This window comes from Lipomyces oligophaga, assembly GCF_038497815.1.
Source record: "Lipomyces oligophaga strain CBS 7107 unplaced genomic scaffold V1516scaffold_8, whole genome shotgun sequence".
Taxonomy (NCBI): Eukaryota; Fungi; Ascomycota; class Lipomycetes; order Lipomycetales; family Lipomycetaceae; genus Lipomyces; species [Lipomyces] oligophaga.
In genome coordinates this window covers 327,399-351,698 of record NW_027117792.1, presented here as the reverse complement: position 1 = coordinate 351,698, position 24,300 = coordinate 327,399, and the positions used below count along the sequence as shown (strand labels likewise).

The 24,300-nt window shown below is 42.9% G+C and overlaps 13 protein-coding genes across 13 annotated transcripts; 6 read left to right on the top strand and 7 right to left on the bottom strand.

Moving 5' to 3' along the window:
* Window positions 1-34: 34 nt before the first annotated feature.
* Window positions 35-548, bottom strand: V1516DRAFT_608794 (yippee zinc-binding/DNA-binding /Mis18, centromere assembly-domain-containing protein; the record flags this gene model as incomplete). Its single annotated transcript, XM_066919288.1, has 2 exons — window positions 35-100; window positions 156-548. Coding segments are annotated over 2 exons (459 nt in total), but the record flags the coding sequence as incomplete, so codon positions are not given.
* Window positions 549-843: 295 nt separating this feature from the next.
* Window positions 844-2,333, bottom strand: V1516DRAFT_681066 (CCAAT-binding transcription factor (CBF-B/NF-YA) subunit B-domain-containing protein). The gene has a single exon (XM_066923192.1). The coding sequence runs from the start codon at window positions 2,224-2,226 to the stop codon at window positions 1,222-1,224; it is 1,005 nt and encodes a 334-aa protein (XP_066775371.1). The 5' UTR covers window positions 2,227-2,333; the 3' UTR covers window positions 844-1,221.
* Window positions 2,334-3,067: 734 nt separating this feature from the next.
* Window positions 3,068-5,711, top strand: V1516DRAFT_705082 (uncharacterized protein; the record flags this gene model as incomplete). The annotated part of the gene is made up of 3 exons (XM_066924147.1): window positions 3,068-3,398; window positions 3,458-3,579; window positions 3,622-5,711. Coding segments are annotated over 3 exons (2,145 nt in total), but the record flags the coding sequence as incomplete, so codon positions are not given.
* On the bottom strand, window positions 5,401-8,205 carry V1516DRAFT_557363 (uncharacterized protein). The gene is made up of 2 exons (XM_066919209.1): window positions 7,610-8,205; window positions 5,401-7,565 (listed from the first exon to the last, which is right to left on the bottom strand). Exons 1-2 carry the CDS (start codon window positions 7,971-7,973, stop codon window positions 5,488-5,490), a joined length of 2,442 nt encoding a protein of 813 aa, XP_066775369.1. The 5' UTR covers window positions 7,974-8,205; the 3' UTR covers window positions 5,401-5,487.
* Window positions 8,206-8,334: 129 nt separating this feature from the next.
* V1516DRAFT_681058 (nucleotide-diphospho-sugar transferase) lies at window positions 8,335-10,108 on the top strand. The gene is made up of 6 exons (XM_066923191.1): window positions 8,335-8,810; window positions 8,864-8,975; window positions 9,024-9,187; window positions 9,233-9,343; window positions 9,391-9,703; window positions 9,761-10,108. The coding sequence occupies exons 1-6, from the start codon at window positions 8,509-8,511 to the stop codon at window positions 10,010-10,012; spliced, it is 1,254 nt and encodes a 417-aa protein (XP_066775368.1). The 5' UTR covers window positions 8,335-8,508; the 3' UTR covers window positions 10,013-10,108.
* On the bottom strand, window positions 10,012-10,663 carry V1516DRAFT_681057 (uncharacterized protein). The gene has a single exon (XM_066923190.1). It carries the CDS (start codon window positions 10,622-10,624, stop codon window positions 10,106-10,108), a length of 519 nt encoding a protein of 172 aa, XP_066775367.1. The 5' UTR covers window positions 10,625-10,663; the 3' UTR covers window positions 10,012-10,105.
* A 70-nt stretch (window positions 10,664-10,733) lies between these two features.
* On the top strand, window positions 10,734-15,274 carry V1516DRAFT_656046 (uncharacterized protein). Its single transcript, XM_066920335.1, has 5 exons — window positions 10,734-10,926; window positions 10,981-11,175; window positions 11,224-11,299; window positions 11,351-11,575; window positions 11,621-15,274. Exons 1-5 carry the CDS (start codon window positions 10,793-10,795, stop codon window positions 15,089-15,091), a joined length of 4,101 nt encoding a protein of 1,366 aa, XP_066775366.1. The 5' UTR covers window positions 10,734-10,792; the 3' UTR covers window positions 15,092-15,274.
* V1516DRAFT_681049 (mitochondrial carrier domain-containing protein) lies at window positions 14,990-16,420 on the bottom strand. The gene is made up of 5 exons (XM_066923189.1): window positions 16,231-16,420; window positions 16,129-16,166; window positions 15,715-16,073; window positions 15,613-15,660; window positions 14,990-15,569 (listed from the first exon to the last, which is right to left on the bottom strand). Exons 1-5 carry the CDS (start codon window positions 16,260-16,262, stop codon window positions 15,174-15,176), a joined length of 873 nt encoding a protein of 290 aa, XP_066775365.1. The 5' UTR covers window positions 16,263-16,420; the 3' UTR covers window positions 14,990-15,173.
* Window positions 16,421-16,616: 196 nt separating this feature from the next.
* Window positions 16,617-17,779, bottom strand: V1516DRAFT_681047 (mitochondrial carrier domain-containing protein). The gene is made up of 5 exons (XM_066923188.1): window positions 17,731-17,779; window positions 17,635-17,672; window positions 17,206-17,579; window positions 17,107-17,154; window positions 16,617-17,051 (listed from the first exon to the last, which is right to left on the bottom strand). The coding sequence occupies exons 1-5, from the start codon at window positions 17,757-17,759 to the stop codon at window positions 16,671-16,673; spliced, it is 870 nt and encodes a 289-aa protein (XP_066775364.1). The 5' UTR covers window positions 17,760-17,779; the 3' UTR covers window positions 16,617-16,670.
* On the top strand, window positions 17,665-19,033 carry V1516DRAFT_681041 (uncharacterized protein). Its single transcript, XM_066923187.1, has 2 exons — window positions 17,665-17,817; window positions 17,864-19,033. The coding sequence occupies exon 2, from the start codon at window positions 18,158-18,160 to the stop codon at window positions 18,926-18,928; it is 771 nt and encodes a 256-aa protein (XP_066775363.1). The 5' UTR covers window positions 17,665-17,817; window positions 17,864-18,157; the 3' UTR covers window positions 18,929-19,033.
* A 149-nt stretch (window positions 19,034-19,182) lies between these two features.
* On the top strand, window positions 19,183-20,672 carry V1516DRAFT_687583 (WD40-repeat-containing domain protein; the record flags this gene model as incomplete). The annotated part of the gene is made up of 3 exons (XM_066923737.1): window positions 19,183-19,185; window positions 19,241-19,387; window positions 19,443-20,672. 3 exons carry the CDS (start codon window positions 19,183-19,185, stop codon window positions 20,670-20,672), a joined length of 1,380 nt encoding a protein of 459 aa, XP_066775362.1.
* A 6-nt stretch (window positions 20,673-20,678) lies between these two features.
* On the bottom strand, window positions 20,679-21,532 carry V1516DRAFT_713952 (60S ribosomal protein eL27). The gene is made up of 3 exons (XM_066924323.1): window positions 21,437-21,532; window positions 20,988-21,325; window positions 20,679-20,928 (listed from the first exon to the last, which is right to left on the bottom strand). The coding sequence occupies exons 1-3, from the start codon at window positions 21,468-21,470 to the stop codon at window positions 20,887-20,889; spliced, it is 414 nt and encodes a 137-aa protein (XP_066775361.1). The 5' UTR covers window positions 21,471-21,532; the 3' UTR covers window positions 20,679-20,886.
* A 429-nt stretch (window positions 21,533-21,961) lies between these two features.
* Window positions 21,962-24,124, top strand: V1516DRAFT_628905 (uncharacterized protein; the record flags this gene model as incomplete). The annotated part of the gene is made up of 3 exons (XM_066919866.1): window positions 21,962-22,041; window positions 22,096-22,516; window positions 22,712-24,124. The coding sequence occupies 3 exons, from the start codon at window positions 21,962-21,964 to the stop codon at window positions 24,122-24,124; spliced, it is 1,914 nt and encodes a 637-aa protein (XP_066775360.1).
* Between the last annotated feature and the right edge of the window lie 176 nt (window positions 24,125-24,300).

Sequence of the window (24,300 nt, the reverse complement as noted above, 5' to 3'; positions counted from 1 at the left end):
TTAAATTGCTGTTTCCAGCCGAATTCGTAGAATCTAAAATAGCAAGATGAGATTTCAGTGCCTCCATATCGTTATGCATAGCCATGATGACCGTCTCCATCTTGGAATCGAACAAATTAGTATGCTATGTACTTTTAACCAAAACCAGCACTTACAATTGCCAATCGACGAGCAATTGCATCCGGCTCGGGTCTAAGAATCGATAAGTCTGCGTCTAATGGAATATAATTTTCTGCCGGATGAAGAGAACCAATTTGGTAATTTTTTACCGCGTCGACGTCGAAAGTTAGACAGTCCCGAATGTCGTCCAGATCTCTTGCGGTCGTTCGATATACTTTTCCTAGCTGCACATTACACGTTGAGCATCTAAATAGCGCAAATGTGCTTCCTAAGTCTGGACCCGCACGCGACATATCAAGAGAAGTCGAGATATCAACAGCTCCCTGAGGAGCTGAGGATAAGGTAAAGGCGCGTAACGCTGGTGTCGCGCGGATCCAGGTCGAGGAGTCCGCAATAATTTGTAAACAGGACGCACATTGAAACACGACCGGCAACGAGTCCTTCAGGGTAGGTGACTGCTCGGCTAAAGAGTACGACTCTTCAGACGCCGACATACTAGTCTTTGTTAGTGAAAACTGTGGCTGCGACGTAATAATGAATTCCTCTAAATATTCTCTCGAAATCAGTAAACGCGGGCTGCCTTGTTTGTTCACGCGCAATCACGTGAGTAGACGCGTTCACTGGCCCGGTCCCATACGAACCTTAAGCGGATGATATTAGAACATTTCTATTCAATTCAATTTATTCTAAATACTGCAATTAGTAATTAATTACTCAATGTAATTTAATCTAAACACTGGAAATAAAATTGACTGAACAAACACAATTCATAGTTCAATAATTAAAATAAAGGCCGCAATAAGATAAAATCATATGCAAACAAAATAAAAATACATGGATATTTAATAGAGTAATATAACACACACAGAACCGACAGACTTGGACTAAACCTATATCCATAGTTCCTATTGAAATTCAACGAAATGAAATCAAGCATTATTCCAAAAACCAGGACTCCTCAAACACAAAAGCAATCGGATGAACTAAATGGCAGCGAAGTGACTAATTATGGCTGCTACAAATACAGAGATAACTTCAGCTACCTTCAGCCACCCAAAAAAAAACAAACTCTCTAACACAAGGCAGTGCAAATCGTAGAGGTCAAAGAGATATACCTCCCAGAATGTCTACTTCGTGTCTGCCATCAGCCCGCTCAAGATCGACACTTGTAGACCGTTTAGGAACTGGAAGGTGATTGTCTTGTTCCCCAGCACCAGTCAAACCTGCATCATCTATTTCTGCATGCGATCCAGACTCAAAGGTCAAGTCATCATGAGCATGCGAAATGGCTCTTAGTCCTTCCGAAGTTTGAAAATTGCCATCATCGATCGGGTCTAGACTGCGCTGCTGATCCGGAGAATGAGTAGTTAGACCATCTCTGGTTATGTCTGTTGATCCAGAAACAACAGTCTCAGCCTCTTCCCGTTGTTTTCGCTCTAATTCAGCAACCTCTGCAGCAGTCAAAAATCGACCACCCTGACCACGGGGTCGGCGCATGGCATGCTTGTGTCTGCTTTCATGTAAATATGGACGACGTCCCTTGCTAACTCGAAGAGACTCTTCTAGTTTTGCACGTGCTAGACGACGCTTAAGAATTCGATGATATTGCTTAGCGTTCACATATAAAGGTTGATCCGACTCATCGACCGGTTGATCTATCGATGGTGGAGGGGGCTGCTGTTGCTGTTGCTGCTGTGGCAGGCCGTGGAGAGAAGAGACAGTGGGTGAATCATAGAGACCTGCGGCAGCAGCCGCGGCAGCAGCCGCTGCAGCAGATGAGGAAGACATCGGCGAATCATCTCGGGGATCGTGAGAATGGACAACATCGGGATCGTCAAGGTCAGGGTCGTCAACAACATCATCTGGAAGACCCATGTCAAGATGCAACGCCGACTGGTGCCGCATATGTGAGGGATGCTGCAAATGCGCCGGCCGCTGTTGCTGCTGTTGTTGCTGCTGTTGATTCTGCTGATTCTGCTGTTGCTGATGGAAAGCCGCCTGCTGATGAGCCAACATGTTTTGTAGCTGAGGCGAGTTCGCGGTAGACGAGTATGAAAGGGCACCAGGAGGCGAGGCGTAGTGCCGCTGCGCCTGCTCCGCGTACATGGTCAATTGAATATATTATGCGTGTTATTTCCGTTAGTTGAACACAGACTTCCACTCGTCCAAGCTCATAAATTGCAGATTCTGAGCATACACACAGCGTCCGAATAAAATGTAGTGGAAATATCGCCGTAGAGGACGGCGCACAACGGAAACCGCTACTAGGCGCTTGCACGTGTCTTATCACGTGATCGGAGTGCAAGTCGGGAGAGATACGGCGTAAACGAGACGCGCTTACGGCATGAATCGGTCTGGGCGTTGATGTATGCGGAAAAGCTGAAGAAAGGTTGAGAAGTTGATACTCCAATTATGAGTTTGCCTATTACGGATGAGTGCAAAAAGTGTGATATGTTTGTGCCATGGATAAAGCAGATCTTAGGTTCAACTTGACCTAACAATAGCCCACTGTTGTGCAGATCTTGAGTTAGTCGCGATGAGATAAGTTCACGTTCTCTGAGAGGTCGCCGCCGAAAAAGCGGCCTGAAAGTGCCGCTGCCAAAATCGGCTATAGTACTAAGTGAGAACACGTGAAGAGGACGTAGATCTGCTGACCGTCTGGATGATAAGAGATTTTTTTGTCACGGTTATTATCACGTGAATCTACCATGCAAATATGTTCCTAATGACAGAGCAAGCGCTCTCAGTTCTCCAACTATGTGGAGATCAGTTCGCGATCATCGCTATCTTGATTGCAAATCTCCAAACTTTTTACCAACCGTTTGCGGATCGTAAAGAATAGTGTCCAGTCAACATTTGTTTGGCAGGGCCCTTTAGTTTTGTGATGGCCTCTTCTCCGCCTCTGAATCGACATATGCAGCAGCAGCAGCAGCAGCAGGATTATGTAGATCCATATGCTGTCTCGCAGCTGTTTTCCTTCTCGCGCTTCTCGAAATGGTATAAAGAAACCCATCCACATTTTGATGGTCTAGGTCCAGATGCTCACACTGAGCTGCAGACCTCATATGATTCATATAGGACGGATTTGAACGCGCGACTTGCAAGAGGTTTCGTGGTGCAATTCAAGGATGATCAATGGTTTAAGGAGCGCTATGCAGATGATTTTCGCGAGCTTATAAAACCTGCTCTTATTGATTATCGGAAGCAGTGCTATGAAAACTTTTTTACAGATTTAAACGCTGGCGAGTTTGATGGCTACTCCAGCTATCCTGATGCACGTAAGTTTTTTATGCTGAGAATATGAATATCAATTTGTGTTGTTGACTAACTCGCCCAGCACGAACTCAGAGCAATGATTCTAGTGCTGAAAGAAAACAAACTACAGAAATTAAATCCGCCTTTGACTCATCTGCTGAGGAATCTACTGCTGCGGATCCTCATCTGCCCGCAACAAGTGCAGTTGACTCTTCCAATATCTCGGCTGAAACTAATTCTAGCCAGAATGGAACTAGCGATTCCAATTTCTACGAGTCCGACTATTATGCCAAACGAAAATGCCTCGTGATCAAGACAATTGCCAGCTTTGTGAGTTATTCCTCGATTTTGGAAATTGTTCGTACTATTCCAGGTTTCAAGTACCTTTCGCTCTCAGATCCCAATCCCTTAAAGAAGTACTCTCGACTAGGTTGGATCATATTTGAAGATACTGTGGACATTGATTCTGCGATTGAGAAGTTAGAAGGATACCAGATCCAGTTCGATCCGTCAACTGCGCGTAAGAATCTATTCGACGACCACGAACATGATCATAATGTATATACTTTGCATGTAGGTGTCTTTTCGCCTAGCAGACCTATGAAGCGAAAATATCTTCCGGCTGTCCTTTCGACGACTAGTATGGTCGAAAAAGATATCAGGAATGCTACTCGCCTAATCAAGCATTTGGAAGCAGAGTTCGATGATACTGCATATGATGGCCTCACCAAAATCGCTGACTACGCCAAGTCTCTTGCTACCAGCCGGATAAAAGCTAGCTTGGGGGAAAAAGGCGAATCTGATTTGGCTGAAGATGGAGCAGTAGAAGAAAGCAGTTTACTGCTGGAAGAAGACATTTCCAAGCAGACTCTCGATTTTTTGGTGCTTTATCTAAGGGTTGTGTTTTCGTTTTGCTTTTACTGTATATGCTGTTGCACCTCACATGGTAGTCTTTTGAAAAGATGTCAAGCTGGTCATTCTCATCGGTCGATATCGACGCCATCTGGGGATGATTCAACGAGTAGTAATTGGATTCGTTCATGGGACGCGCGGTTTGCGTTGTTAATTGAAGCTAGTGATGACGATCTCAAGCGATACGGTGGAATGCCTATTGACCAGATGATTCAAAAGGAAGTTGAGCAACACATTGCACAAGAATCTGAGGGTAAATACCGATGTAAAGTTGAAGGTTGTGCGAAGCTGTTTCGAGGAGTCGAATTTGTGGTCAAGCATATCCAGAAAAAACATCCCGAGTTGGTTGTAGGGATTGAGAATGAAGGCCAGTTGCTGAATTCGTACGTTCTTGATCCAGACAGGCCCTTACCACCTCGGGAAGATGCAACTAAATACACGAGTACTGATGGGGAGCCGTTCGAGGCATCAAAATATGGGCTTCGTTCATTACTTGGGGGATTGGCCGTGGCGATTCCTATGAGTGTCCCCCCGACGTATAACTGGTCGAACAGTCGGACGAGTAGGATACGTGCGGCAGATCCGTTTGTGTACGGATCACCAACACCCTTTGGAGCGTCACCCGGCGCTTCGTTCCCAAGTGGGTTTTTTAGCACCCTATCTGGATCTGTGAATGGCCGTCGACGGGATTCGTTTGAATATAAGCCTCGAGATCGCGATCGTTCAAGGTCGCCTCGCCGTGAAAATCGATCTGATTATTCGCGGTTCCGCGATCGCGACCGTCAATCGCACAATATCGATCGATATCAACCCGATAGACACCGTGAAGACCGAAGAAGAGACTGGGATCGTGACCGAGACCGAGACCGAGACCGAGACCGTGAACGAGATCGAGATCGTGAACGACAGGATTCTCGACAAAGACCTTTTAAAAAGGGCCCATTTGGGCGTAATCTGACTAGTTATCGGGATCTTGACTCGCAAGCAGGTGAAAGTACCGGGAAAAATATAGAATTGGATTATTAGCCGCTCCCTTTGTTGTTTGGCTATGTTGACTAAATCTTTTTCTGTCAGTAAATTGTAATGTGTTTGCTTGCACGGATCAAAAGTTAATTCCCATTGTATTACTATCTAATTACTATTTATAAACGAACAAGAAAGAATTCTGTAATTTTGCCGTATAGGATGGTATACACTAAACTAAACCCAACTAACTGTCTTCTCCAAAGACATACGGAGCTGATCAAGAAGTACGGCAGTTTCAGCAGAAAAGGTATGTTGATTCAGATGACCATAGAATCCGACGATCATAATTCCACCATTTAGCTGGTCTGTTTTCAAAGATTTTTCTCCGATAGGTCGGAAACGGATATCAATTTTGTCAGAGTCTACACAGTTTGGAGAATTTTGGGCATTCATGAATCCAAGTTGCTCAGCCCTCGAGCGCGGTTCCTTAGTAAAAGAAGCACAGCGAGGTAATTCCTTTGGCGGCTCACCAAAATTGGTATGAAGTCTGGGAAGCAACTCAAGAGGTGAAAACTTGCTGTGAAGCGTTGCAGTTGGAACTGAAAATGGGAGGTTTAGTGATGCTTTAGATATAGTCGTCAAATAGGCATTAGGATCTGTTGCAATTCCCTGTGGAAAAATCTCAGCAGGTTTAGAGCGCATATCCGTAACCTCTGTGCCGTAGTCGGACGTCGGCGTCTCAACCGTAGTTCCTGTTGCTGGTGCAGAGAATGGTTCAGTATATCGTCCTGAACTATCTGTTGATCTGTCTGAGCAGTTGGAAAAAGGTGACAAGGATCGCAATAGCTTGTCTGGCGCTAGAGCCGCCCTGTTGTCGGTCTCATCCTGGGTAAACTTGTCGCGGCTAGTGTCCGACAGGGCTTGACTTGATGAAGTTGAATAAGTCAATGAGTACGAGGCATCGCTTGTACTATAATCGAACATACTTGACGGATAATCAGCAAAATATCGATGAACAGGGATCATTACACAAGAATCTGGATTCGAATAATCTACGGTTTGCGTCTGAATCTCGTTGTGCGTACCGGTCAAGACTTCCATTGCTCGGAGCGCAACCTTTTTCAAATGTGTGAAATTGACCCAGTCTTCCGTGCCATACCGCCCGATGATACTCAGCTTCAGTTTCCGCCGCCGATAAATGATTTCATCAGGAACTTGCGTGTTCGATATACTTGTTCGACCTAGTTCGCACTCTTGCATTTCCAGTTCAAGGGTATCATATACCGACATTTTCCGTAGCTCGATAATAATAACAGTCTCAAATCCTGCAATCAAAGAGAAAAATTCTGCATATGAAGCGAACAGCCGCCCTATATCAAGGTCTCGACGATAACCAGATGTCTGGTAACGTCTCAGAGATAACGGAGGCACTATCAAAGACAAGGGGTGCGACTCAGATGTGTTCGCACTCGTTTCAACTGAATAAGATTCTTGCGCGCTGCAGCAGTCATACTTATCCAATTTTTGGCGTGCCAATTCTGATTCGAGGTATTGTAACGCTTGGTTAGCGAACCGCTGTAGCTGATGCCGATCATCATACGCAAACTCCAAATTCGGAGTATCGTCGCCAAGACTCAGAGCACCAATTTGCAGACCGTTGCGCGAAAATATCGGAGCTGATGCCCAAAATTTTAACTGTAATTCCACAACAACGGGATTTGTCTGAAACCGCCAGTCCCGTGTGGTATCGCTAATTACGATGGGATCGACAGAAAGTAAGGTATGAGTCTCCAACGATTGATGACGACAAATCTTGCTAAGTTGTCGATAGCCAACAGCACACTTAATAATTTGCATATCAGCAGTCATGATTGATATCGAGGCCGATTTGACTGTGAAGTGAGTACAGACTGAAGAGAGCAACGTTGAAAGTAACAGGCAGATTTCAGAAGTGAACGCGGGCGAATAAAGAGCAACATCTTCAAGTCGACGGGACTCATTCATTGGAATCAGAGGGTTTAAATAGGTATTTGGAAAATCGTCTGGTCGAGGAGGTACGCAGGAAAGATTGAATACACCACGCGAATAGTCATAGAGGAACGACTCGAACTGTGTAGAGGCTGATAACACCGGCCGCTCTCCTGCAGTGATATTGGATGTGTATACTTTGAAGTCGCTGTCGCGCTCATGCTCAGTGCGAATTTGGCTCGGATTGCCACTTTTAATCACAGGACGAGAAAACGGATTTTTATGGCTCAAGTAAGCATCTGAACTGCGGCAGGACAGTGGAGATCCAGATAAAGGCAGAGGTCCTAATCAGTCAGCTAAAACTCAATTTAGAGATATGAATACCTACGAATTATATTTCCAGAACTAGTCGCTGTAGTAGCTATCATCGAAGCAAGATGATCTCTGAAAGTAGGCATATATGTCCATCTCTGGTGCTCTTCAATTTGATCTGCTAGCTCCATGGAATCTGAAGGAAAAGCGGACTTTTCGACAAATGACGTCAAATTAAAGTCAATCACAGCACTGCTACTGTGCTTTCGCTCACATTCCTTTGTTTCACAATCAACCAGGTCATATTCCTCTGGAAGAAACAGGCTATGAATAGGCTGACTAGACCGCTTCTTACGTCGAAATGTACGGAGAAAAAACTGGCGAAACGTCGCTCTGGAAAACGAAGGATCGGTCTTAAAGACCCTTTCTACTCGCTCCATACCAAAGACAGAGTAGATGTCGACAAGTTCTGTTACGACTCAACTTGAGGATAAATAGATACAGAATTATAGGTAAGGCCTTTGTCGGGCCGATTGGGAATGAATTTCTGAAGCCCACTGGACCTTAGCAAGGTGACTCGTAAACATACTTAAAATGTACTGCAAACTATGATCTTCATACTGTAAATCTCCTTTTAATATATTTAGTAAGTCATTATTTAAATTGTCTCGCTAGTAGCTGTTTCACTAGTCTCAAATTTAGCGTGTGTGCTAAGAGATCAGAAAATCACGTGACTAATCTGTGATAGGTGTGATGGCAAAGCCAGGAAGAATATTTAGATTTGAATAGTTATTTTTGGCTGAGAGAGACCAATCAGTGTTGACAGTTGACCGAATACAGATAAATCGTCTAGATAAAGTATTTGATTTGAAACTCCGTCTTCTTTCGTTCACGCGACTGTTTGGGCCCTATTTCATGCGCGTTTGTTGACAGTCGTGACGCGTTCCCATGCTTCTGATTGATTGCTAACTAGCCATGGCCTTCGCAGACTCCTTTGACGACTTCGATGGCTCGAGGGATTTTGATAGTCCATTTCTCAAGTATAAACGGCAGAGGTCCAAACCCAACCGGCTCAAGATCATGGGTATTACAGTCACGCTCTTAATTCTCGGCATTTGCGTACTGATGTGGTCGACCACCCCGCGTAAAGTCAAACAGGCCGACCAGCTCAAGCTCCAACAGAAGGTGCTTAACGAGCCTTTACAACGTCGACGAAGAAAAATGCATTGCGATCCCGACCCGCCGAAGCAGAATGCTACTTTGGTCATGCTTGTTAGGTAAAAATCTGGGACGGGATTTACCCTTGGCAAATCAATCGCTGACTAGATAGAAATTTCGAGATTAACGATGCTCTGAGTAGTATGCGCCAGATAGAAGATAGGTTCAATCGACGCTTCCGATATACTTGGACATTTCTGAATGATCAAGAGTTTACCGATGATGTGAGTATTTTGCATTACTTTTGATTTCTCGTCTATAACTGTCCGTAGTTCATAAGACTCACCACAGGAATGGCCTCTGGCGACACTGAATATGGAATTGTTCCCCGCGAGGAATGGTCCTGGCCTGATATGATTGACCGCCAGAAGGCCCGCACAAACATGGAGGCTATGGAGGCTGATGAAATTCTATATGGTGGCTCTCTAACGTACAGGTAGGTGCTGGTCTACACGATTTTTGCTCTTTCGCTAATTCTCAGACATATGTGCCGATATAACTCAGGGTACTTTTTCCGTCATCCAATTATGATGAAATATGACTTCTACTGGCGTGTTGAACCAAGCATCGAGTTCTACTGTGACTTAAATTAGTATGTACCTACTTGATTCGGTGTTCTGTCTTTGCTAATCTTCCGAGTGACCCGTTTAAATTTATGAAAGACAATAAGAAGGCGTATGGATTCGTCATGGCCTTGCCTGAATATCCTAAAACTATACCTACCCTATGGGAAGCTACACAGAGATTTGCTGAGAAATATCCCCAATATATTGACTCTAACAACGCAATTGACTTTATCGTCGACGGCCATAGAGGATTGAAGGGCGACTATAATAAATGCCATTTTTGGAGTAATTTCGAGATTGGTGATCTAAATTTCTGGAGAAGTGAAGCCTACTTAAAGTATTTTGACTGGCTTGATGAGGAAGGCGGTTTTTACTACGAACGCTGGGTAAGTTTTGAAATTTCGGTCAAATTCTGATTGCTTGGCCATTACTGACTTGTGCAGGGAGATGCACCAGTTCATTCGATTGCAGCTGCGCTATTTCTCCCTCGAGATAGGATCCATCACTTTGCAGACATCGGTTATAAACACAGTCCATGGCTCCGCTGTCCTACAGATGATGAGTCTTATTATTCTGGTCGATGTCTTTGCAATCGTGAAGAATCATTTGACGAGCATATGTACAGTTGCCTTCCTCGCTGGTTTGCCATTGCCGGTCGCAGCAAAGGTTCTCAGCTGTACCGTCAATCGTATTAGTTTTGCATTTAGTTTTGTATATTTGAAGTCAGAAAAGTTTATGTATAATATCTTGTACAAATCTTGCATAGCATTTAATCCAGTTTTTTGTCTTTATTCCGGCCGTCCTCCGTCTTTAACGTAAAACATTCCATGATTCAGCTTGCTCTTGAATTGCTCACGGTCGATCAACTGGCATTCTCCTTGTTCATCTTGCAAATCGTTCCAAGTAAGCTCCTCGCTCGGAGGTGTTAACCGACTCAACGGTTCTAGACCTGTCGTGTCGACCTCCTTAATATGGTCGACAAACACGACTTGTCTCTTCAGATCATTCTGCAGCGTTTTCTCTTCCTCATTGGTTTTTGGATATGCAAGTCCTGATCTTCGTAATAATGCATGCACAAATATCTTATCGATTTCCGGAAGATCGGAGACATCTTTTTGGGGTAGCAGATGCTGAATATTCCAGGCTGTGTTGTCTATGAACTTTTCTATTTCCTCCGGAGAAGAAAGTTTCTTAGGATCTGTTGCATAAAACCGTCTAATTAGAGATGCTGGAACATGGAATCCTGATTGCACAAATCCACTGCAAGATTTGCAGTAACGTACATACCGGATCATTTGAATTTTCATAATGGCTGTTGCATTTTCATAATTGGATTTGTTGGAAGTTCTTCAAAATGTGTAACCAGCTTGATTCCATGCGGCGATATTTTAACTAACTCTTGTCCCATTTCTGGCCAACCTTTAATTATTTCCTAAATGTCTGTCCATTTTGATCTGCCAAAATTTTAAGCAAGGATGTCGAAAACAAAAAGACCATCTATTAAAACGTTTCTCACGACTGCAAAAGAAGCCATTGATCACAAGCAGTTTCTAAAAGCGCTTACGCAGTGCAAACTGGCGCTAGAAATCGACGATTCGTCTTACAACGCGTAAGCTCTAGTCTCTACCGGAGTGACCTTTGCACGATTACTTATTACTCATAGATACATTCTTATGGGATATTGCGAGTCAGGACTGTTGCATTATAATGAAGCTGAGCAGGCTTACTATCGTGCTTTGGAAATTAATCCAGGCTCTCCTATAGCATCGCAAGGTCTCCTTGCTGTTTATGAAAACAGCAAAAATGTGAACAAATATGTACCGGTCGCAATGACTCTATTGGATGGGTATATAGAAAAGTGAGGCCTTGAATTTTTATTTCGGTGTTTACATACTAATTTCAATAGTGACGATCTTGATAAGGGCACTGCACTAATTAACCGCATGCAATCGTTCGTGCATCAATTTGGCTCAAGCAAAAATGTAGGTCTTTTGAACTTAGATGACGTGATTAATCCAACACATTTTGTCTAGAAATTTGATCTCCTAGAATACATGATCCCCGGTGGCCCTGTATATGCATTTCTTGAAGGCAGAATACCTCCTGCCGCAGACATTCTAGATTCTCTGGCCACTTCAGTTTCAGATTGGGAAAATTCAAGAATCCAACAGAAGATAAACTCCAGCCGAAATAAAATTAATGTCAATATCACAGCCGCCTCGAGGAGTGCAAAAGCGGAAATCTGGGGAGCTTCTAAGGTTCGTTCTGCCACTGTGCTACTAGTCATTTGTTAACTAGATTAGCTTGATAGTTACTATCGCAAATTACTGGACTGGTCGAATTCAGACGAACAACGGAGAGAAACAGAGGGAAAGTTGTTAAAGTTTTTGCATAATAAAATCCAAGTCGTGCCAGAAGAATCCAAATCAACTTTGTTTGAAGAGATTCTTGAACTCGCTAATGGAATGGTTGTTATTAAAAGCCCTATTGAGGAAGCGTGGTCAATCACTATTGAATGGCAGAACACAGAGAGCTTGGAAGATTTAGATGAATCATTAATTCGCGATTATGTCGAACGATTTCCTGAATCCGGGCTGTCCCTCGCTTTGCAAGCCTACTTGAAGTCTGACATATCACCATTTAAGTTAAAGAACGCAATCTTGGAAGAGAATGAGAATGAGATCAATCTTTGGGAAGAAGAATGGAACGTAACACAAATTATTTCCGCTTTGACAGAGGCTTATGATCAGCAGCCGGATTCAATTCTGATTCATCGCATTCTGGCTATGTTTTATCTATATTTGAATGAGTTTGAAAATACGGTTGAAATATGTCTCGCAGGGATTCGACGTTTAAATCGGGTTCAGCTAGACTTAGGGAAGGATTTTGTCAATCACCGGGTTGCTCTCCTGCTGTCCTTAGCCAATGCAGATATTTATTATGAAGCACCTCGACATTATCCTGATGCATTAAAAACTTTTCAAAAAGTCGAATCTTTTATTCCTAATCACAAGCAAGCGTTAATTGGTAAGGCTCTAATTTCTTTAGAACGCGGACAGACTGAGGAAGCCTTGGCTATGCTTATGGATGTGTTAAAGGGCGATCCATCAAATGTGCAAGCTCTCATGGAAGCATCATGGTGTAGAGTGTTGCTTCGAGATTTTGAAACTGGTCGAAAAGGACTAAGCAGTTGCCTTGAACAAATAGCTCGAACAGACCCAGTGTCTCAGAATCTGAAGGCTAAGATATGGTGGCGGATAGGCAAAAGTATGTGGGAAGAGAAACAGGAGTTTCGGATTGATAGATCAGCAGCTTATAATTGCTTCATGACAAGTCTCAAGAATAATGCAAATTTCGCTCCCGCGTTCACTAGCCTGGGACTCTATTTTGATGATATTGAGCAAGACCGCAATCGTGCTGAAAAATGTTTTCATAGAGCATTTGAGATTGATGCAAATGAGGAAATTGCTGCTCGGAGACTGACGGAGCGATTCGCAAACGAGCGAGACTGGGAGCTGGTAGAGGTTATCGCATCTCGTTTTGCTGAAGCCGAGAAAAAGCGAAGCGTGCCCGGTAGTGAACTGAGTTGGCCATATCGAGTTTTGGGCGTTTCTTACTTACAATCTCATAACATCGTTCAGGCTATCCAGTCTTTTCAAGCTGCTCTCCGTATCGATAAAGAGGATACCAATTCGTGGGCTGGTCTAGGCGAAGCTTATGCTGAGTCTGGTCGTTATGTTGCGGCTTCGAAAGCATTTGCTCGTTCTTGTTCTTTGGATTCCAAGAACTGGTATTCTCGTTTATTGCTAGCTATGGTTCATCGCCAAGTTTTGGATTTTGACGAAGCTATTACTACTTTCCGGTCTGTATTGGACGATCAGCCAGATCAGCTCGTTGTCCTGGAGCATTTATGTGAAGCGCTTACGGAATCCTCAAAACACAATGTCGGGCGACATTATTATGATCAAGCCATTGAAAATGCCAAAGAAGCGCTCGAAATTGCATCTAGAGTGATTGTCCATAGAGGTAATTTGTTCAATGTTTGGAAATACGTCGGTGACTGTCTACAGATTTTTTTGACTCTCCAGTCTTATCTGAATGAACTACCGATTGATACGCTTGAAATTCTGTTTAGCTTCCAAGAAATCAGCAGCGAAGTCACTGACGTATTCGAACATGTTGATAAACTTGATAATAATCCTGTTGCTGGAGGCAAGGTCGAACTGCAGAATACGCTGAAGACAGCTGAGACGTATTACGTACTGGCACATAAATATGCTCTATTGGTTTCCTTTGATAACGAAAGAAGCAGATCGGTAGGATGGTTTAACATTGCGATGGCCGAGCTGCGTTTAAGTTTAAGCCGGTCAGAAAATGAGTCGGCCTACGGTAAGGCAGCAATTGAATGTTTTAAAAATGCTATCAGGCTAGAGCCCAAGAATTTTGAGTTTTGGAACGCTTATGGAATAGCTATGGCGTATAGATATCCTGTTATAGCTCAGCATGCTTTTATCCGATCAATCTTGCTGGATCATATGAATGCGACGTCTTGGATGAATTTGAGCGTAATGTATCTTATTCATGGAGATTTAGAGCTAGCCCATGCTGGTTTTAATAAAGTACAGACGATTGACCCTGATTTTGTTGGGTCTTGGACTGGACAAGGTATAATTTCAATGGCTGTAGGCCAGAACGAAGAAGCGCGGGAGCTGTTTGAGCATTCGTTTGCGATCTGTACTGGTTACGACGAGCTAGCACATTTGCTATTTGCAATGACAGCGTTCACGGCAATTTTGAATCATAATTACATGTCACATATTGAAGTACCCATTTATGCGCTTGAAAAGGTGCTTAATCTACTTCCCGAATTTGTTCCGGCTATGGAATTGCAGGCGCTATTGCTTGAGCGACAGGGTAATGGCCCTCCTGGAATCGAATTGCTAAATAAAGTCTGCACGATACTTGAACGGAAGTATGAAGAGAACGAAGCAGTAGAAGACTTGAAGTCGTTTGTTGAGGTCAAGGCGCAACTTGCGAGGTTATATAGTGCGGGTGGAAACTATGAGGCTTGTTTGCAGAATTCACTGACCGCTATTGATTTATCTGAAGATGAGCCGATAATAGTGACCGGACGGATGTCTGCAGTGTTGACTGCCGGACTCGCGTATGCACATATGAATGATTATATGAATGCGCTGAAGATGTTCCAGCTGGCTTATAATGTATCAGCCCGAGACCCAGACATAGTTGTATTATTGAGTCAGGTTTTATATTCGCTTGGAAATGAGGAGCGCGACCAGGCATCTGATGAGCTGTTTAAAACCGTGGAGACGAATCCGCAGCATTTGCAAACCATGCTGCTTTTAGGTACGATTGGGCTCGCGGAAGAGAACAATGAAATTGTGGAGGCGATTGAGGCAGAAATTAAAGAATTTAATATTGACGAACGGATGACCCTAACTTCTGGATCAGGATATTCGATTGAGAAACTTCTCTCTGCGATGGAGGCGTTTCAGGCTAAACACGCTAAGCCCGAAATTCGTCCATGGTTACAAACTGCGATTCTGCAGCCATCAAGTTATAAAGTGTGGCAAAAAATAGACCGGAAGACTTCGTTGCAGACGGCACTTCTGGACGAACGAGTGACTGCAAACGATTTGAGTGATGAGTATGCCAGTGTTGGCGACATCAAGTCTGCAATGACTGCTGTCTATTTATCGCCCGGGAATGCTAATGCGTGGGAGAATATCGTCTCGCTAGTTCAATCACAGTAAGTTCAAAGCGAGCGGGTAAAAAAGTATTCAATTTTTATATCATAATATACATCTATGGACAATTAAACAGAGATTTATGATATCATAAACCGTAATCATCTGAGTCTTCGATATCTGGTTTGATACTTTCCATGATCACCATGGATAATGCGCCGGTCGGTAAAGCATAAAGTAGTCGAATATGCATTCCTTTAAACAAGGCGCCGACAAGCCCTGCTTCTTTAATTAAGTTGCGTGCGACATGGAGTAGTGAGGTTTGATCTGTCGGCCGCATCCGTTTGATTTCGTCCGTTTTTGAAAGCTGCTGACGGGTTTTAATGACGTCGAGAAAATTTGAGACAATTTCTGATACGATGGTTGCTAGTGAAGACGAAATTGCATACTGCACTGTAGAGAGTGGGCCGGAAACAGATGGGTTTGGAGACAGAGATCGACCAGGTAGATGAGGTTTTTTGCGAAAGAAAGATTTTAGATTTTCCTGATCGATTAAAAATGTCCGTTGACAGGATGGAAGAACTTACATAGACGTGCCAATAGACCATTGCACTGGGCGTGTACATAGCCAGACTCTGGAGATATTAGAAGCTGTACTATCATACAGTGCACAAAATTTATAACAATACCATCCAATAGCCTCGAAAAAATCCCCGTACTTTCTCTTCCTTATATATTTGTTTGCAGACTTTTATGACTGATACTCTTTCAGGCTGGCTTTTTAGCTGCATGCGACCTTTGATTACTTCCATGGGCGTCCACAAAACACCACTTGTGATTTCAGCGATTACTCCGCTGAGAAGATAAGTTAATTCATTCCCCAGATACGGTGCAAACTCTTGCTTAGCTTGTCGATACGAAACCATATAAACTGCAAACGCAGGTGCCGAGAAGCCGGCGGAAACGGTCACACCCCGCCAATAATGGTGGAAAGGAAGAATTAACGACTTGTGGTTCACGGTCTGCCGAAGAACCAGAAGGGTGTCAACTAAGTTCTCATCAGTATGATATCTTCCAAACGTCAATTACAATTATTCACTTACGCGGATGAAACACGACCGCAGCTCCAACTCCTCCAGTCCTATTTTCACAATGTCAATATTAAATATTTGTAGAATAATATATAATATTTTGAAGCAACTCACACTGCTGCAGCAACAGTGGTGACGTCTACCATAAAATAATTGTTTAAACGAGAGCAAGCCAAAGTTTAACTTCTGTTTCCCGAGGAATTATACAACTTGATGTGTCAAGCCCGGTATTAATTCCACATTAGCTCGCTACTAACTGTCTGAAACTTCATTCCAGTTCTAATTGTTTCTCGCAAAATCGAGCCATACTTGAATTCATTAAATATATACGATATATTCAGTTCAGGCCGAAATTATAGCGGAAAAGGGTTATTTAAAGTTACGTGCGGCGCTGCGAACTCTGGGCATACAAAGGAGTATTGGTAGAGCAGACAGAGAAGACAGGAACAGCAGAGGTTAAGAAAGAACGAGCGGAAATAGATATAACAATATATTACAAACTGCAAATGAAATGGTGGCAATTTATTGTTGGAATGACAACTATAAAAGAGTCATCAGCTTAATGTGGAAGCAGGCTGGTCGGGCTTCAGCATCTCCACAATAACCATACTCAAAACACCGCTCGGCAGGGAATACATCAACCGGACATGCAGACCCTTGAACAGAGCTCGGTATAATCCTTCCTCGGAAACTAAGTTTCGGGCCACTTTCCATAATCCTAACTTATCATCCGGCCGAATTGCTGAAACTTCGTCGGCAACTGCTAGTTGTTGTCTGGTCTTAAGCACGTCAAAGAAGTTAGACACGGTTCCTGCGGCAATGCCTGAAATGCCAGAAGCAATCGCGTACTGTGACGATGTTAGATCGGTCAAGGAGTCTCCTTTGTCTATACTTGAAACTATATTCGAATTGTGTAGGTATATTTTCAGCTTTTCCTGCCATTGTTAATGTCTCTCCTAAGCAATCGTCTCAACTTCTTGGTATGCTCACATAACAAGTCCACCAGACGATCGAATGAGGAGTGAAAACTACTAAACCCTGCGCATATTAGCATTGTCTCACGAACTCATTTCAATACGAATTGAATACCATCCAGTAGCCTCGAAAAAATCCCTTGAGTCCTTGCTTCTGGTACATCTGACGCATCATGTGTAAAGTACCACCAGCTTTTCCGTCGCTGTTGCTCTTCAGTTGCATGTTTCCCTTGACCACCTCCATAGGCGTCCAAAGAACTGATGATGCCAACTCCGCAATTGCTCCAGAGACAACATAGTTACTGACTGTATCAGTTCCACCTAAGTAGGGGCCTAACTCCTTTTTGGCCTGGCGATAGGCGACTAGGTAAATTGTAAACGCCGGCGTCGTGAACGCTACCGCCGCTGGAAGTCCTCGCCAGTATTGAGCAAACGGAAGACGATAGCCTGTAACGAGAGATGTTTGTTGTAATGTTCGAATTGTATCGACTACCTCGCAGTTAGACAAATAATTTTCTCATCCTTGCTCTCATTCTACTCTTACATGGATGAAAGGCGACTCTACTGCCTACCGCACCGGCTCTATAGGCTAACTGTCAGTCTCTGTACACAAATTTCTGATCTTAATCATTTGACTTACACAGCGGCCGCTATTGTCGCAAGATCCATCCGCAAGATTTCATTCAATTCGTCTGAGATAATCTCGGAATATTTATCTTCTTCGGATGTACGCTGCCAAATCCTCTTACCGGCCATTAGCTTACATTTTTAAGGCGTGTGTGGCATTCTCAGCATGTTCAGAGACAGATCATTCGAATTATTCATATGATATTGCCGTTCTAATTCTACGTGAATGAGTTTAAGCATGTTATAATCCTATTAAACTTCGTTTACTCTGATTCTCATCTAATTAATGGTTTGAACTTTTATAGTACTGTGTCACGTGATTGATATTAGTGTACAGATATCAGTTAGCAGCCAGTTTGCAAATAATTATATGCAAATTCGAGCGGTCGAAGAAATATAATATTGTTCTGGAGTCACGAGAATAGAGATAACAGAAAGATATGGCTGCATCGCAAGGATTATTTTCCGATCGGATATCGCAGTTTTTGTACCGAGCAAGTTTGTTTCTCTTCATCTTCTTCACAGGTGGCTTTGTTATTGTCACTCCGGCCGATTTGATCTCACAGGCCCGCCGAAAAGACCAGGAATATAATGAAATAATAGTAATAGCTACTTATTTAGTGACAGGCGGGATTTCGGGTTTGCTTGCGCTAAGCAGGCTATATCAAGTAAGGTTACTGATGGCTGATATTCCAAAGCGCTTTGTTCCCGGTCGCCATGAGTTGCCGCCTAGCTGTGCAAACGCAATCGAATCCGAGTTACAACGATGCGAAAAGATCCGCGCAAAGTTACTCCCTGTTAACACGGTTGAGCATGCTGGCATGCCCCCGCCGTGGAATGAGGGTCGCAATTTCCCGCATGTTCCCTACGTGGAAGTGATCATCAAAAGTTTAAGCTTACTAGAAGGTAAGGCATGCGGAGTCAGTCCGATGCTGAAGAGAAAACCGAATATGTCGGTTCGGGACTATGTATTTTTCCTGCAAGAGTACATGAGTCTCGATGACGAAATTGTGCGGAAATTTGTTGCAGAATATGAAGATGCGCGGTTTTCGGAAGTTCCTATCGAATTAGATCAATTCAAAGATATCATGAAGACTTTCACGTTATTAATGGGGGGTGTAGTGCTTCGCCCGCAGTTTTCGGGCGCTACAGGATTGGTTGGGTATGAACGTGACAATTCAAGCCAGTCCAGATGGAGCAGTGCTTCATGATCCTAAGCTTTGAGTAATTTTGGCGCTTTGGTGTTTTGGTTTTTTTGGAAATTTTGAGCAGTTCATTGATAAATATGGTGCTAATTGAATTTTAATCTATATTAATTGTGTCAATCATACATCCCAAAAAATACGTAGTTGTATAGCTTGCCAGTTTCTTTAACTACTTTAGTTATGTCCCAACTAATAAATTTTTTGGTCCCTATCATTTCTAACGATCAGTGTTTGAGCATTAAGTTGTAAAAGTTTACAAAATGGTGAGCATTACCGAGTTAAAAATTGCTGACGATATTAACGGTGTACTCGGTTTAGAAAGTCAAGGCACTTAGTCGTTCATCCGATACATATTTGCCGGCTAGAAGCACAGAAGTGTCGAGGACGCCCCGCAATCTTGATCCAGAATTGCACCCGTTCCAGCGTGCCAGAGAATACACAAGAGCTTTGAATGCCACTAAATTGGTATGTTCGTGTATATATACTCTAATGCTAGCCATTTGTCTGATGTGATCTGCAGGAGCGAGTTTTTGCAACCCCGTTCGTCGGTCAATTGGGCCATGGCCATGTTGACGGCGTATACTGTCTAGCGAAGAACATTCGTCAAGTTAATATAATTGCGAGCGGTAGCGGAGACGGTGTAATCAAGTATTGGGATCTGTCATCACGCGAGCAAGTTGCCTCGTTTTCTGCTCACCGGGGAATCGTAAATGACCTTGCAGTTTCCCTGGACGGAAATTTACTCTCTTGCGGAATGGATAGTACCGTCAAGTACTGGGATGTTAGTAATCCGAACGATACTTCACCGGTGAAAACTTTTCTCGGATCGAGCGGGTTTACAGGAATCGATCAGCATCGGTCGCAATCTATATTCGCAACCTCTTCAGCCAAAGTCGAGCTCTGGGACTTAAATCGGTCGAAGCCTACTGTAGATCTGTCATGGGGTGCCGACAATGCGAATACTGTCAAGTTCAATCAGTCCGAACAGTCGATTCTTGCTACTACAGGAAGTGATAGATCCTTGATATTATACGATATTCGTTCCAATTCACCGGTTCAAAAATTAATTACCAGTATGCGATCAAACGCTATCAGCTGGAACCCTATGGAAGCCTATGTCTTTGCCACAGCAAATGAAGATCACAACGCTTACATGTATGATATGCGGAACCTTAAGAAATCTTTGAATGTTCTGAAGGGCCATGTCATGGCCGTCATGGATGTTGATTTTTCTCCGACTGGCCAGGAACTTGTCACAGGCTCCTACGACCGTACGTTACGGATCTATAACGTTCGGCATGGCCAATCTAGAGATGTATATCACACAAAACGTATGCAGCGGTTATTTTCTGTTAAGTTCACTATGGATTCGCAGTATATTTTGTCTGGTTCTGACGAGGGAAACATTCGAGTTTGGCGCACAAACGCAGCAGCACGTAGTGGAGTTAAGTCCGCTCGACAGCGGACAAAACTGGAATACGATGAGGCGCTCAAACAGAAATACAAAAGCCTGCCTGAAATTCGTCGTATTAGCAGGCACAGGCATCTTCCCTCTTCAATCAAAAAGGCAGAAGACATCAAAAGAATCGAAATCGATAGCCGAAAGCGAAAGCAAGACAACATGCGCATGCGAAGCGCAAAGGGCTCTATGCCATATGTTCCGGAACGAGAAAAACATATTGTTGGTGTTGCTCTTAAAGATACGCCTGATAATGAGACGGAAGACAAATTTAGCGAGGATATAGAATAATGGTCATTGGTTTTATTTATGTAATTTTATTTTCCCTACAGGTTTCTCTGCTCTGAGTTGAATCTCACCTTCTGTAAATATGCACGCAATCTTAATGACAATGATTCAATACAATACATTAGATGAACTATGAAAATACTTTTACTGCATTCGCATAAACCGGTCCCAAATTTCGATGTTTACAAGAAAAAAACTCCTTCCCACGGTCTCAAAATTAGAACTGTAGCTTGGTAAAGAACCACTTGTTTCGGCCGCTCTGCGAATTTTTCGTTAACATTTAATCCTTCAATCTCATTTGTAGGTATAAAGACAAACCTTGTATCGTTCTTCAAATGCCTTCTTAATAACCTTCTTCGCGTCCTCCCGCTGGGAAACCTCAGAAAAGGTATCGGCAGTGACAGTGTCTTTGATAGAATCCAAGTCCAGAGTATATCGAGTAGGCATTAAATGGTTGTAGTTGACAACTTTGATGAAAGGTTTGACCTTTGAGCGCTTCTCAACTTTCTTGGAGCCCATGCTCTTCGTGACTTTCTGAGGATAACGCTCGACACCAGCAACAATGGCATGAGCAAAACCAACAGACTTGCTGCCATTATCCTGGGGTTTGATGATCACAACTTTCTTACCAGCATAACGACCGCGAGTGACAATGGCTACCAAGCATCTATGTTAGACAATCATCCAAATCAAGAGGAAATCTTATCAAAATCATGCGCAAGCAGCCCAGCTTGAAACACACAACTTTGTACACAAAATAAACATACCAACTTTGCCTTGCTTCAAGAACTTGGAACCCATTTCTGCTGATTTTTTTTAATGAAAACAGTAAGGATGAAAACAGGATCTTACACAAATAAGATTCACAAGCTCAGTTTAGGAATTTCGAAGATCTCATTTGCGACCTCGAAATTCAGTTTCTAGGGCTATGCAGCACGCAGCTGTAACCCTACATTTGTGACTGTTAAGTCATATCCAGATTAAAGTTTGCGGGCTTCAGTTATTAACTTTATTTTCCTGTCATTAAACTCAAATGGTGTTGTTGTCCTGGAAACTAGTTCACGTGAATTTGAGTCGAGTTGTCAACAAATACTACCTCTAATCAGTGAAGTCTCAATTATACTTCCTCTGCGTCCATGATTTTCACTCTTTTCCGAATTCCTTTCGCATTTTTCATTCAAATATTTGAAGCTTTGTATAATTTGTTTGAGCTGTATATTCTTACTGATTCAGTTTCATTTATTTTTTTGTCGAGTGTTCCAACATTCTTGGACCACAATCAAGAAGGCTCCATGTCGAGTAAATCTTCATCGCCACTAAAACATTCAAATTCAACCATTTCTCTGCATACGTCTGCTAATCTAGGCAAAATGTATAACTTTCCTTTCTATATGTGATTTTTGAAGCTCGACTAATATTTCGTTAGGTGGGATTCATCAGATCCAGAACGACGACCTCCTCCACTTCCGATGGCCGAATCCACGGGTTTACCTGCATCGCCAGTTCGAAATAGCCCATTTTTGACGTCCTCTCCGGCTCGGTCTAAACAGTCACAGATCTCTCCAGTTCGCTCGATACTCAAGCCAGCAAATTCATACGAAACCGATTTGATCCATCTTATCAATAAGTTGCACGACCAGATCTTGGAGATCGATGAAACTACAAGGTCATCGGACTACACTATCCGAAAAGCTGAAAAGGAAGTAGAGAGTTTGCTCAGAAGATCAAAAGATAATGCAGTGGACTTGGTCACTCTTAAGGACAAAGTTTACAACACTGAAACAATGCTGAACAAGCAGTTCACCAATATTGTTCAAACAATGTCCAAAAATTCTACTGATACCATCGTCAATCCTTTCCTGCCTCCAGATCTAACTTCCACGCTGGATAAGCTAGTTCGCTTGGCTAGCGAGAATCATTCAAGTGCACAGACGGCAGCAACAAAACTTCAAAACCTGGAGTATTCTGTTGACAAAATTAACGTCTCTGAACACCTAAAACAGATTGACGAAAGTCTTCGAAATCAAACATATGGCGATCAGTTAAATTTCGTACAATCACGAATTGAAGCAGAACATTCAGTGGTTAAAGATCTGAACATAAAACTAACTGATGTCAAAGCTATCTTGCAAGAACAATCTTCCTCACTTCAGAAACTTGTCCAGTACAAATTAGCTCAAAGCTCAGAGACATCTAGACACGCATCTGATTTAGAATCCGTCGTTCACTCCACCCAAACAGATATCATGAGTTCGTTGACCGACATTGTCGTCACGATCAAGCAGCTCCACGAGAATCAGCAAGTACAAGCAGTCGAGAGAAAGTCAAACGAAAGTGAAACTCGAATAATAGCAGCCTTAGAGAATTTAAGAGGAGCCATTTCCAATCCTGATGACAGATTACAAGATATTATTAAAAGAGTTGAAGAAGTTCGCAGCCATTCGGAGAGCAGCCGGACTACCTTAAATCAAATTGACAGCACCTTGCCTACTCTTCGTAATATATTCGAAGAGTTCCAACTTGAGACAAAGAATGGCAAAAAGACTACAGAAATGTCGCTAGATCAATTGAATGATCTTGTTGCTAGTCTGAAAGAACAAAATTTACAGACGCAGCAATCTGTTTTGACGACAATCGATAAGCGCTCAGATCAAATTGTTTCGAATATGGAGTCAGCCTTCTCAGCCCAGATTGAATCATATATTTCATCGACTAAAACAGATAGTTCGAAAGTGTTCTCAGCTATTGAGGAACTTCAGTCTACTCTTGTTATACGAGGCGACTCAATTTTGGAGACAGAGGTGATGGCACAAGAAAAGCTTGACCAGGTGCTGAAAGACCTTCACATTGTCTCGTCTACCGTACAAGCAATACCGCTGCTTCCCAAAATGCATTCAGATATACTAGAATCGTCTGAGAAGATCGAACGATATTATAAAGTTGATAAGTCTAATTTACAAAATGAGATTGAGTCACTGAGACACGAGAAAGCAAAGGTCAGCACAGAATTGGCTTCACTAACGGAGTTGTTAGAGTGCCGCAAGAGAGAAATGAGAGAGCTGGAAGACCGAGCGGAAACATTTCAAAAGAAATTGTTGGAGCATGTTCTTGCTCAACCATCTCAATCAGCCAGAGCCTCCAGCAGCAAAATTAGCACTCCTATTTTGACAGAGTGCGAAGAAGAGACTTTGAATATTTCGGACAGGAACCCGGTATATTCTTTTCACAGAATTGGAATTAGCGATAACATTTCAATTTCGTCTCGAGAAGATCGCCCGTCAGTGGACATTAGTCGACCGTTCGGCACCTCTGAAGGAGCTGGAAATCGTAGGGCTTCCTGGAGCCGGAAATTCGGAACGATTTTCAGCGGCGGTAAGGAAAATGAATTGATTGTACCGAAGAAGGGCAGTCGGAAGCCGGGAAAAATGCGCAGTGTCAGTGAAAAGCTATTTTAAACGAGACTTTGCTACAGAACGACTAGGCACGTACATATCTAATACAAATATAGTACCAAATATGAGTAGTCAAGAAATAGCTGGAGTTGATTTAGTGGAATAGAGAATAATTTTTTGGTCTTCATTAATTCTTTGTAGTTCGTTATTAATTGCGTTAGGGATGATCAGGATCTTGA

Coding starts and splice junctions, on each gene's coding strand:
- V1516DRAFT_681066 (XM_066923192.1), bottom strand. CDS start 2,226: ATGTACGCGGAGCAGGCGCAGCGGCACTACGCCTCGCCTCCTGGTGCC.
- V1516DRAFT_557363 (XM_066919209.1), bottom strand. CDS start 7,973: ATGGAGCGAGTAGAAAGGGTCTTTAAGACCGATCCTTCGTTTTCCAGA. Junction 7,566..7,609: donor TAGTTCTGGAAATATAATTC/GTAGGTATTCAT, acceptor CTGACTGATTAG/GACCTCTGCCTTTATCTGGA.
- V1516DRAFT_681058 (XM_066923191.1), top strand. CDS start 8,509: ATGGCCTTCGCAGACTCCTTTGACGACTTCGATGGCTCGAGGGATTTT. Junction 8,976..9,023: donor ATCAAGAGTTTACCGATGAT/GTGAGTATTTTG, acceptor AACTGTCCGTAG/TTCATAAGACTCACCACAGG. Junction 9,188..9,232: donor GGTGGCTCTCTAACGTACAG/GTAGGTGCTGGT, acceptor GCTAATTCTCAG/ACATATGTGCCGATATAACT.
- V1516DRAFT_681057 (XM_066923190.1), bottom strand. CDS start 10,624: ATGAAAATTCAAATGATCCGGTATGTACGTTACTGCAAATCTTGCAGT.
- V1516DRAFT_656046 (XM_066920335.1), top strand. CDS start 10,793: ATGTCGAAAACAAAAAGACCATCTATTAAAACGTTTCTCACGACTGCA. Junction 11,300..11,350: donor AATTTGGCTCAAGCAAAAAT/GTAGGTCTTTTG, acceptor CATTTTGTCTAG/AAATTTGATCTCCTAGAATA. Junction 11,576..11,620: donor AAATCTGGGGAGCTTCTAAG/GTTCGTTCTGCC, acceptor TAACTAGATTAG/CTTGATAGTTACTATCGCAA.
- V1516DRAFT_681049 (XM_066923189.1), bottom strand. CDS start 16,262: ATGGTAGACGTCACCACTGTTGCTGCAGCAGT. Junction 16,074..16,128: donor TGCGGTCGTGTTTCATCCGC/GTAAGTGAATAA, acceptor ATGAGAACTTAG/TTGACACCCTTCTGGTTCTT. Junction 15,570..15,612: donor TGGTCTATTGGCACGTCTAT/GTAAGTTCTTCC, acceptor TTAATCGATCAG/GAAAATCTAAAATCTTTCTT.
- V1516DRAFT_681047 (XM_066923188.1), bottom strand. CDS start 17,759: ATGGATCTTGCGACAATAGCGGCCGCTGT. Junction 17,155..17,205: donor TTTTTCGAGGCTACTGGATG/GTATTCAATTCG, acceptor TAATATGCGCAG/GGTTTAGTAGTTTTCACTCC. Junction 17,052..17,106: donor TCGTCTGGTGGACTTGTTAT/GTGAGCATACCA, acceptor TAACAATGGCAG/GAAAAGCTGAAAATATACCT.
- V1516DRAFT_681041 (XM_066923187.1), top strand. CDS start 18,158: ATGGCTGCATCGCAAGGATTATTTTCCGATCGGATATCGCAGTTTTTG.
- V1516DRAFT_713952 (XM_066924323.1), bottom strand. CDS start 21,470: ATGGGTTCCAAGTTCTTGAAGCAAGGCAAAGTTG. Junction 21,326..21,436: donor CTTGAAGCAAGGCAAAGTTG/GTATGTTTATTT, acceptor GATGCTTGGTAG/CCATTGTCACTCGCGGTCGT. Junction 20,929..20,987: donor CATTTGAAGAACGATACAAG/GTTTGTCTTTAT, acceptor AAAAATTCGCAG/AGCGGCCGAAACAAGTGGTT.